Genomic DNA, 11618 nt, shown 5'->3' with positions numbered 1-11618 from the left:
TATGTCAAAGGACAGGTAGGCCATCATGGAGGGATGAGCTGCCTCTAAATCCATAAATGATGTTACAACCCTTTGAGAAATGGGCAATAGATTTTGTGGGACCCATTCATCCCCAAGGGAAGAAGACAGGAGCACGATACATTATCATCGCGACTAGGTATTTGACTCGCTGGTCGGAGGCACAACCTATGAAGGATTGCATAGTTGCGACTACTACGAAGTTCCTCTTTGAGTATGTACTGACGTGATTTGGGTGTCCAAGGATTTTGATGAGTGATCACATTACGCACTTTCTAAATGAGGAGATTAGCGCGCTAATGGAGGAATTCCAAGTATATGACCATAAGAGAATGCCTTATCACCCGTGGGCTAATAGGATAGTGGAAGAATTCAATAAGGTGCCAGAGACTGCGTTGACGAGGGTTTGTAATGCTCAGAGAAGTGATTGGGACCCACGCATACCCGTAGTACTATGGTCCTATTGGATGACATGCAAGAAGTTGATTGGAAAGACACCCTTTATGCTTGTATATGGCGTTGAAGCAGTGATGCCCATGGAATACATTGTGCCTAGTATGCATATAGCGGATATCATAGGTATGACAGATCTCGAAGCATTGGAAGAAAGGCTCAGACAAATGGCTGAGCTTTAGGAAGAGAGATTTCTGGCTGGATTTCACCAACCGGTCCAAAAGCAGCACAAAAAGGAATGGCGTGATTGGCACATTAAGTTGTGCACCTTTAAGGTAAATGACCTAGCTTTGTTATATGGTAGTAAGTTTGGTAAATTTCCATGGAAGTTCAGAATGCACTAGTTAGGTCCCTATGTCATTAAGGAAATTACCGATGGTGGAGCAGTTCAGTTGGTTAAATTGAATGGAGATCCCTTCCCAGGAAAGGTGAATGGTAGCAGATTGAAGCCATACACTGGTGGTCCGACCATGTGACTATATGAGGATAGCACAGTCTTAGTACTCTAGGTAGCTAAAAGGAGGCGAGGGACTATAAACTACACTACCCATGTTGGGAAGCTACGTGATTCGAGGATTATGCCAAGCAAGGAAGTGTCACATGGTTCGCGATGACGCAAAGGGAGCTGTGCTACCCAGGGAAAAATCACATAGGTCAGCCAAAAAGTGACCGTTAAAGTCAATGTTCATTATTTGGTGGTAGAAATGTGGCCAAATGGAGGTTGCGGTCATACAAGTTGAGCTGGCAGGCCTTCGCGCTATGATCTTTGCGCCCGCCGAGTGACTCGAGGGCGAGTCACGATGTTTGTGTTGGGGGCTTGTTGGGAATGGTATCCCCCAAGGACAGTTTTGGTGCTAGAAGCCCATGTTTTAGGTCAATTTTTGAAATAAATTTGTAAAGTCTCCACATTTTGTGGTCGCGGAGAGCGAAGGTGTCATGGGTCATAAAGGGTTGTCCTCCCTTATTTTGAAAAGTGAAAATTTAGTTGCAAAGATCCACCCATGGTCTACGGACCAGGGGATTGTATGAAAGGAGCTAAGTAAGTAAGCTCTAAGTAGTTAAGAAGTCTTTAGTGAAGAATGGAGTGAAGGTTCTTAATAGCGAAGTCTAATTGTTTCGGGTCTTAGCGTAGGTAGAGGCTCTGTAGCTAAGTGTGCAAAGGCCTATGGTAGAAGTCCGCAACTGAGTGCACGGACCCCTGTAGTTGTGTGCGCAGGGTGGATAGATTTTGTAATATGAAGATATCAATAAAGACAAGTATACCACAATTCCTGTGTATTTATTTCTTGTTAAATATGTTATGCTCCTATACCAATAGGTGTCATATTTCATGATTGACTGGTAAAATTCCAAATATGTTCATCTTTTCCATGCTGGAAAGGTTCCATATTTTGAAAAAATCAAAAAATCAAAAAATAAAAAGAGGGTATGCCCTAAAGGAAAGATCAAAGAGAAAAAATAATGAATTGGTCAAAAAAGAGAAGGAAATGAACCCCAAAGAAAAGACCTGGAAAGTGTGCTAGTCCAAAATGCCACTACTGTTCTATTTTTGGAAAGAATATCATTATGTGCAATTAGTTGACTCTTCTCATAGTCGATGGATGGAAAAATAGCCTAATCTTGGCCAGTTCATGTTTAAATTTCTTGTTTTAGAAATAGAGAACAAAGTCTGTCCAAATAGTTCAAGCTTGGCAGATGAATAGTTAGGTAGAGAAGCAAAGGTGCTCAGTAGCTAAATCTGAGCCCCTGGAAGAAATAAGGGTAGACTTAGATAGGATGGCAGTTAAAAGAAAAGAAAAGAGTAAGGGTTTGCTAGTTTAAATGCACCCAAGGAAGAGGAAGAAAAATATTAGGTGTAATAGGCTGGATATGTAGTTTTGATGTTGCAGAAGCAGGTTTATGTGTAATTTTGTCTTTCAAAGGTGATTCATCTTATTTCTATCATCAATACCATGGAAACTATGTGGTGACAGATCAAGTGATGCATGTCTAAATTCCCCTCATTCTTCTCCCAAAATCACTTACTAACCTCCCCCTAAAGATTTTGGGATCTGCTCAATACTCTTAAATCACTACATTTCATGAGAAAACCAGAGGGAAATAGTATTCATGTTTAATACAAAGAAGCCACATTTCTTGTGTAAAAATCCTATTGTTCCCTAAGCCTAATTTGTTCAACCATGTTAACTTGGCGCCTACCCTCCATAAACCCATATTAACCCTTAACTTTATTATATAATTCCTATATAATATTCCCCCCCCCACCCCCGTATTACATAAGTATATGGAAAATCCCGAAAAAACTAATATTCCACCCTTGCTAACTATAGCAATATGTTATTGTTTTATCGGGAATTATTTGTTCGGCTGGAACCCTATAAAAACCATCCCCGCGCTAAAAAATTAACAGCTAATTAACACCTGTTTAACTAACAAGGTTTAAACCTGCCCGATATATTTAATTCATTGCTTATATATGTGGGTCCCCGCGCCATAGTCCTCTGCCATTTCCCATTCATCGGCAATCGTTGGATCTGGCCCTCCCCATAAACCGGCCCAGATCCATATCGCGGACCCTTCCATAGAAAACTTTAGCGCCCGGGGCATGGTGGTATTCCCATCATACCAAGGGACGTGTGGCTCCCTCCCGCAGTGCTCGTTGCCCTCCACACCAAAACCACCTCAGCCCGAAAGCGGTGCGGGCCCAAAACCGCTTACCACCCCCGCTACCTCCTCACTGACGTCATCGCCACCTCATCCCTGACATCACCTCCACGTCACCGCCACATCACCCCGCTATGCGACAAAACATTCTGTCATTCTGACGTCACCCAACTAAAAGTGCCAAAATCCCGCCAAAGTCAAATTTTGTTAAAAAGGTGCCACTCATTTTCACTTGTTTTTCCTGCGGAACTACTGCATGCGATTTACGTCCAAGCAGCTGCTCGACCATACAGTCCACCACCCAGCAAAATCAAGTCCACTTTCTGTTCGCCAGCTCGTCCCGTAACCTGCAATCCACGTAGTGCGCTAAAAAAGACATGTATTTACCTCAATTTTGTTTCCAAACCCTGTGAATTTCAGTTTTTTCTGCAAACTGTCCAAAGCACCCAAATTCGAGTTCAATTCATCATATTGCCTTCAAATAAGCACACCAGAACCACTGCTCTTTTACCCATTTTTACCAGAAACAATGTAAATTTCATTTTTCTCTGTAAATTTCACCAGTGAGCTAAATTCAAATCGACTTTGGTCTACAATTCCCAAAGAAAAGCCCCAGAACTGTTATTTTTCCTACTTCTGTTACAAAAACCCAAATTGCAATTTGAAAATCACAGAAAATTGAGCAATGGAAGCTCCGGTGCCCCTGAACATTGCTCCCCTCAATGCAACTCATAAGGACCTGGAGTGGTTGCCCTTGGGTGATAGGGATTTTCAAATACAAGACTTAACTAGTTACAAAAACCACCTCCAAGCATTCTGTGAAATTAGGAACAGTCACCTAAGTAAAACTGATCTCTATGGGATATGGGAATCCAATCTGCCCAGGTACTACCTCCCCTTAGTAAATGTATTCCCATATGTAGTCTGCCTGTGCTATGCCAATTATGAACCGGTCAAAAGAGCAGTTATGACTCCATCTGGAACTGTTCTCTTTTATATAACCCCTAAGTCCATAAATAAAATGTTACACTTCAAACCCATTCAGCCTCTGACTCCTCTTTCTATGGGATTCTCGCTTGAGCAAGGCTCTAAACTAACCAATGAAGAGATAAACCGTGTTGTTCAAACATTTGTGAGACGAGACTGCGAGCCCAAAGAGCCACCTCCCTTTCACCATGTCTAATTCAATGAAGCTGGAAGATTCATTATTGATATGATATCCTATGTCCTGGGATTTATGGCAAGTGAATATGTTGATGAGACCATTTTAGCTTTGTTATCCATGTTTACTCCAGGATAGCCCCCTGTTGTCAAATATGACTATGCTACTTTCATCGCCAACAAGATCCATGGCCAACTCTTGAATCTAGATAGAGAAGGAGTCTTCAAGTATACCACTTATATATATCATTTGTTCCTATATTTCCAAACAGACAGCTTTCAGTTTCCCATCAGAAAATTGGATTCTAAAGGAGAAAGGAGGTCTGTGATCGTTTGGACCCCAATCTTCCATGAATTCCATAACTCTCCGTACACTTACTGTGAATTCATTTATTTGTTTATACATCTGGTCTCCTGTCTACTAATGATAACTCCTCCTAGATTCTCCGGTGATATGTAGAAAATTTTGCAGCCGTCTAAAAGCTACAAAATAGGTGATTGGTACTTCTACCAGAATCACACTGAGATTAGGATATATGGCTGTGAGCTGTGCCCTTACAAACTGCCAAAATATGTGCCTATGAGACTGTTTGCCCTAGAATATTTCAGGCAATTTATCAATTCACATTTGACGCACTTTTATGGTGCCAATAAAAAAGATCAGCTGAAATTAAGAAACCAGTTAGGCCCTTTTATCATTAATAAAAACGAAGCACGGCAAGATGCTGACAAGATGTTAGGAGAACAACTCAGATTAAAGAGGAGCTTTTGGCAGGTACCCTATGACCCAAATGGCTTTCTCAATGAAAGAAAAGTAAAAAATAGGCCATCAGCTTATAAACATTGTAGGATCGCTGAAATAGAGAAATTTGCTAATCAAGATGAGTCGGTAGAGGGCACACTAATTGAAAAACTCACCGAGGAAGAAAATATGGAACAAGCTATGAAAAATCTTGAAAAGACCCTTGACCTAGACTCTTTTGGGCAGGTGTCTTTCAAATTGCCTCATCAAACCAGAGTGGGTACATCATCTGCTGGAACTTCACACCAACCTACCTAAGAAAGCACTACACCAGCTACAGGGACATCAAAGGGAAAGGAAGTGCTAGATACAAAACAACACATAATGACAGATCAGCCAGCATCATCAAAGGAACAGGACCAAGGGCAAATTCCTCCTGTCCAGACCAAAGCACCAGAGACACCAGCATTACAAACTCCTCTAAATGATGAAAGGGGCAAGAAAAGGGACAGAGAAGAGACCACAACTGTAAGTGGACCAGCAGAGAAACTAGGGGCAAAAAGTAAAAGAATAAATCCTCTACTTGAAGAGGAAATTATTGAGGAAACCATAGAAAGTCCAAGAGGTGAGAGGGAAACTAGCCGACAGACATCCCCAATGGTAGAAACATCCAACAGCTCTCATAGGGAGGACCTAGAAAGGTAGCATAGTGTGGAAGTTTCATCCACAAGACCATCAAGCAAGCAGGCCTAAGATGTCAAAAGAACATTCACAGAGACTAAGGCAAGAAATGATCCATTGAGGCTGCAACTTTATGACCAATTTCTCAAGATGACCCCTGCCAACCAGCAAAGGTTAATGTTTGCATATGACATTAAAGAAGGAAAAATGATCTTGAGCCACTCTAGGACTAAAGTGCAGCAACCACAGTCAGCAGCTGACTACATTAGAACAAATCTGGAGGTCCTTGCCAAAGACATTCATCCTATGGACCAGATTGAGCTGCATAAGCAAACTAGAGAGATGGTATACTCTACATTGGTAGATAATTCAATGTTAGCTCACAAATTGCAGAACTCATTGAACAACACATCTGCCCAACTAGATTTGGAAAAGGCATCTTCTTTAGCCAAGGACAACAGGATAAAGTCCTTGGAGGATATTATCATTGAGCTGGGACATGATCCTAAGGATTCCAAAGGAATAAAAGCATTGATGAAAAAGAAGGAAGAGGACATTGTTGCCCTCAGGAAACAATTGAAGCTGCCTACTACTATGCATCCACAAACTTCAGACATTGTGCAGGAAAAAGCAGAGGAGGACATGATGGACTTGCTGATGAGAATGAATCGAAGACTAAGTGAGACAGAGTAGGAATTGGAGAAATCATTACAAACAAGGGAGGGAATGTCAACCTCCCAACCACCTAAAGTAACTCCAGCAGTTACAACTGCCCCTTGAACAGTTACAACAGCAGTGCCTCCCACTAGCCCAGCATCAGTAGTAGGTACCTCAGCAACAACAACAGTAGCAGGCAGCAGCACTACCATGACCACTAATGAGTTAATAAAAGCTATGGAGGAATTAAAAATCCAAGTATCAGAATTGAAGGATGCCAAAGAGAAATTGGCAAAATTGGAAGTGATTTATGACAAATCCAAAATGACTGTGGCAGAAAAGACAAGAGAGGTGAAAGCATTAGAAAACATGGTAAAAGCATTGGAAAAAGAGAAATAAAAGGCATTTTTTGGGCTAACATCAGTGAATCCATTAGTAATGCGTGGAGATCAATTCAAATTATATATGAGTAGATTTACTTGATAGCAGCAGCCCAGGTGGAAATTCAAAAGGATAGAAATTTATTGGGATATAAGCCCGAACAGGCCAACATGTTAATACATTTTTTGAACACTAAAACCAGTGAAGAACTAGCAGCACTGGACATCAGATATAGGATAGGCACCATTATTACAATCAAAAGAGTTCTAACCATGAAGACCCTAATGCAGAATTTAGAGAGGAAGTGTCAGGATATGCAGGTGGAGATAGACTCTTCTATAGAGAGATTTGCAGTTTTACATGAAAGGGGATTGCCAAGTCTGTTGGGATGAAATGAATGCATGTTGAGACAAGCTGAGTACATGCACAGGTTGAATAAACATGTTGCTGATCAAGTAAATGCATCATCAAGCACATGAGCAGAGAAAGCCCTTCCCTCTGGCCAAACTCTCTACAACAACTTGGAAAATCTATTCTATATTGAGCGTGAAGTGAAACATCTTTTTTTAGTCCAGCCTAACTTATATAAGTACACAGATGCTGATGAGACTTTTAGAAAGCTACAAAGACATCAGTTACCAGAAGAGCAGTGGTGGAAAAGCATGTTGGAAATCCTATAGGGACGTTTCAACTTTTGTTTTATCCAGGATGCAATAGACACCATACAACGGAGGGAGGAAGCGGATGAGCGGTATGCAGGGTAGCAATGTATCAAATCAAAATTAAATGCACCCAAGGAAGTTGGGGCAACAGCACAAAATATCAGTAGGAAGCAGCCACCAGCCGACTTATCAAGCTTACAGCCAGCACATCGCACCAACTGAGCGGCCAACACAACAGCATTTACTTCTGCATTTATTTCTCCCTATTTTCAAGATCATTTACTTCTCCTATAAAGTAGGTCGAAGAAGTTATTACTAGATATTATCTCTTTGAGATATTTTGTAAACACTTTTGTACAAATACCTCCCCAAGCGAAGTATTAGGGGTTGGTGATACATTTCTGGAACTACGTTGTAACTCTGAAAACCTTCTGAATACAAAAGCTGTTGGAATCCATTGTTGCTAGACTCTCTGGATGTGGAATTGATAGCGCAAGACTATGTTACAAAATTCCTGAATCATTTTGTGGATCAAGAAGTCTCTCTTGTGTTTTCAATTTTTGTGTTTACTATATCATATGTGTTTCATGATCTGAATAATAGGGAAAAAGAATAACTCAGAATTTGTTCGCAAGCACTTTGAGTTCAATATCTGCTATTATTAATGTTTTCTTCAGAATTAGCATAAGCAGGAATTCTTAACTTCTCCTGTTTCCCCTGGTTCTTACATCTTGAATATTATCTAAGGAATTCTTAACTACTCCCTGGCAATATTCATCCACTCTCCCACTGTCAACATGATGAAGGATTCTTAATTGCCCTTCACCCATTGACTCCATCCACCCTAATTCTAGCTTATAATTTGTTCCATGATTGATTATCTTACTCTGTAGTACCACCCTCTGGAAGAGAAACCTTATCCAGTAGTTCATCGTCACAGACTCTATTAGCCCAATGGACTAAACTTCTTAGATTTTCACCCCTGTTCTATTGAATGTCACCATCCAAAAACCAAACAAATCCTTGTTCTTCGTAACTAGCCTAATATACCTTAAAACAAATCTAAATCATAAACAGAGAGCCCTCTCTAGATGTAGATTGGCTAGAACCTACGTTTAAAGGATTGGTCTGTGGTTACCTCGGCCGTATTCCCTTTTATACAACTTTTGGGGAACAACCTGAGTGATAACATCATTGGCGACTCCACTGGGGATTGAATGATTGTTTGTTACTTCTGTGTATTTTCTAAAGCTAAAGATGGAGCCTGAAGTTAGCCAGGTAGCCTTTGAAACTGTTTTTGCTACGCAATTACAGGAGTAAATAAAAGCTGCTTCACTCTATCTCCAGCCTAGTTTTAGGCTTTGAACAACTATCTCAAAGATTTGATCAGTTTCCTTTTCTCAATAGATCTTTAGGAAAATTCAAGACTCTCATAGTTGAAAACTTCCTAGAAACATATTGTTAAAAGTTGTATTATTCAAATATTTCCAGAAAATACCAAAATTTAGAAGATGGCTCCAAAGAAGAAGATACATTATACCATATCAAATCCGGATCCAAATCCTCCACCTATCTTTGAAAATCCTAATTTAATCCCTAAGAGCCTTAGAAGCCGGGATAATCAAGAAAATTCTGTTGATTTACACCTTCACATACCTCGGCAGAACCCTATCCAAACTGAGCTTACTCTTGGAAAAGCACCAGTCCTTTCTGCCATTACTGCTACTTCTTCTAGTTCACCATCAATACTTCAAAATATATTTTCCACTCCCCCATCCACAGCATATATTTCCACTGTTATCCCTGTTCTTCCAGCTATTACACTTATCTTTGTAAATATGGCAAACCAATATGCTCCCCTGCAGTTACCTGCAAATCCAGGGGCTATGCCTGAACATTATCAAAGAAAAATTACCTATTTTGATGGCGCTGGAACTTATACAGCTCAAAAACATACTAAGAAAATGATAGATTAGTTTGAAAACTATGAAATTGATGCTGATGATGTGAGAATGAAAATCTTTGTTCGGAGTTTAACTGGTGATGTTAGGACCTGGTTTAGGGCACTCCCTATAAACACTATTGCTGACCCGAAGGCCCTTTATCAAAATTTCTTGAACAAATGTGAAAATAAGAATGACCCTTTACACATCCTATCAGAATATGAAAGCTTGAAAAGAGTCCCACAAGAAACTGTTCAAGATTACTGTGCCAGATTTAATAATGTGTACAATGTTATCCCTCAGAATCTCAGACCTCCACCAGACCTAGCCTTGATCAAGTTCCCTGATGGATTTGATTCTGACATGGCATATCAGCTTAGGGAAAGAGCTCCTCCAAGCTTAGAAGACATGCAGAGTATAGTTGTGAGTGTAGAGGCCAATCTGATTTCTAAACGATCTCAAGCTAGAGCTGAAAGGAGAACACTGTTCAAAGAAGAACCTTCTACATTTGAACAAAAATTAGATGCAATTATTAAAGGAATGGATAGACTGGGTGATAGAGTAGAAACAATTGAGAGGAAATCCTCTTGGGATGGTCAACCAAGCAACACCGGAAGAAGCCCAAATTTCAGGAAAAATCAGAATCCCAATACTAAAAAGGCTGGCCCTGATCAAAACATTAGACCTCCACTCCAAGAAAACTATGTTGAGGCTTCAACTTCTAGTGAGCCAACGAAAGACTCTCAAATTAACTTAATGGGTCTCAATAGTGAACAACAAATTTTCTTGACCCAGGATGACCAAGAAGCTCACACCTTTAATCAATTCCAGGCCCAATCTGGGGAATCATTCGATTTTAGGGAGGGATATGATGCAGCTGTCTATGAGGTTCACAAATAATATAAGTTCAGGAGCAAAACGATAGATGTCCATGAAAACAGCAAGCAGAAAGAAAATAAGCAACCTACCAAAGCCAAGGTTAAGAACCCTCTTGCACAAACCTTTCCTAAAATAATTTATAATCCAAACCATCCATTGGTTGAAGGTATATCAGACGATCGACAACCTAGCAAATAGCCTTCAACCTGCATTCCTTTTAAAGGAACTATGGAAGAGCCTCTAGAAATGGACTTGGAAGCAAATTTAGCTCATAACAACACTCCTCATAAAGAAAAAAGCATTGAAAACACAACAGAAAAGAAAATCTTGTTGCCCGAAATGCAAAAATTCAAATAGAAAAACCTTGAAACCTTGAAACCTAAATAGGGAAGTTAAAAATAGCCATTCCACTGCCAGAATTGGCTAAACATGATGTCTATAGAGAACAAATCAGAAAATCACTTCAAATTTCAGAAAACAAAGATGCAGTAAATGTCTTATATGATTAGTCAAAATTAATTTTTGGTCTTGAAGTGAATGGAAAATCAGTAGATGGAGGAGTTCCTCCTTTCTATGTAAGTCTAAACATTCATGACAAAGTACTTCACAATGCAATGTTTGATTCTGGAGCTTCCCATAATTTAATGCCCAAATCTATGATGGAAAAGTTGGACCTAGATATCACCAGGCCATACAAAGACTTGTTCTCTTTTGACTCTAGCCAAGTCAGATGTCTAGGCCTAATCAGGCCTAATCAAAGATTTATGTGTATCACTAGTTCAGTACCCTGCCAAGACAATTTTAGTGGATGTAGTCGTAGCTGATATCCCACCAAAATACGGCATGTTGTTGTCCGATCTTGGGGTGCTAAGCTCCAGGGATCTTTACAGTTGGACATGTCTTATGCTACCATTTCAGTATTTGGTCAGCCAAAGAGATTGTACCAGGAAAATTTGATGAAATATGTGGTCAGCAGCCAAGAGAAACCCCAAAATTTTCCTATCTATTCCATGTATTCTGATATGGACTCTTTTATCCTATACAATGCTGAAATTTTTCCCCCAACTGATGGCAAGGTTTTAGCATCAGCATAAGGAAAAATCATAAATGAAGAATCTGTTGCTCAAAATCTAGAAATCACTGAAATAATTGATATAACAGATGCACAAGGGAAACCACATGAACCTGAAAATCCAAATCTGCCTATTAAGCAAATTTTTAAAACTCTTGATGCTAGTTGTACTCAAGAAGTCCTATGGTATTTAGAGTTTGATGGATCTGTTAATAAACAAGAAGAAGGAGCAGGAATTTGGATACATAACATGGAAATTGATCATTTTGAAGGACATGCATACAGGCTGAACTTTAGATGCAAAA

At 39.9% G+C, this 11618-nt stretch overlaps 1 protein-coding gene across 1 annotated transcript; it reads left to right on the top strand.

The window, feature by feature from the left end:
- The first annotated feature begins 317 nt into the window (after positions 1–317).
- Positions 318–653, top strand: LOC149142671 (uncharacterized). The gene has a single exon (XM_089451549.1). It carries the CDS (start codon positions 318–320, stop codon positions 651–653), a length of 336 nt encoding a protein of 111 aa, XP_089307675.1.
- Positions 654–11618: the final 10965 nt, after the last annotated feature.

Source organism: Pinus tabuliformis, chromosome X, assembly GCF_031772625.1.
Source record: "Pinus tabuliformis cultivar Carrire ecotype Pingquan chromosome X, CPIR1, whole genome shotgun sequence".
NCBI classification, from domain to species: Eukaryota; Viridiplantae; Streptophyta; class Pinopsida; order Pinales; family Pinaceae; genus Pinus; species Pinus tabuliformis.
Note: the sequence above shows the minus strand (reverse complement) of the source record. Positions and strands in the feature narration are given on the sequence as shown.

Coding starts and splice junctions, on each gene's coding strand:
- LOC149142671 (XM_089451549.1), top strand. CDS start 318: ATGGAGGAATTCCAAGTATATGACCATAAGAGAATGCCTTATCACCCG.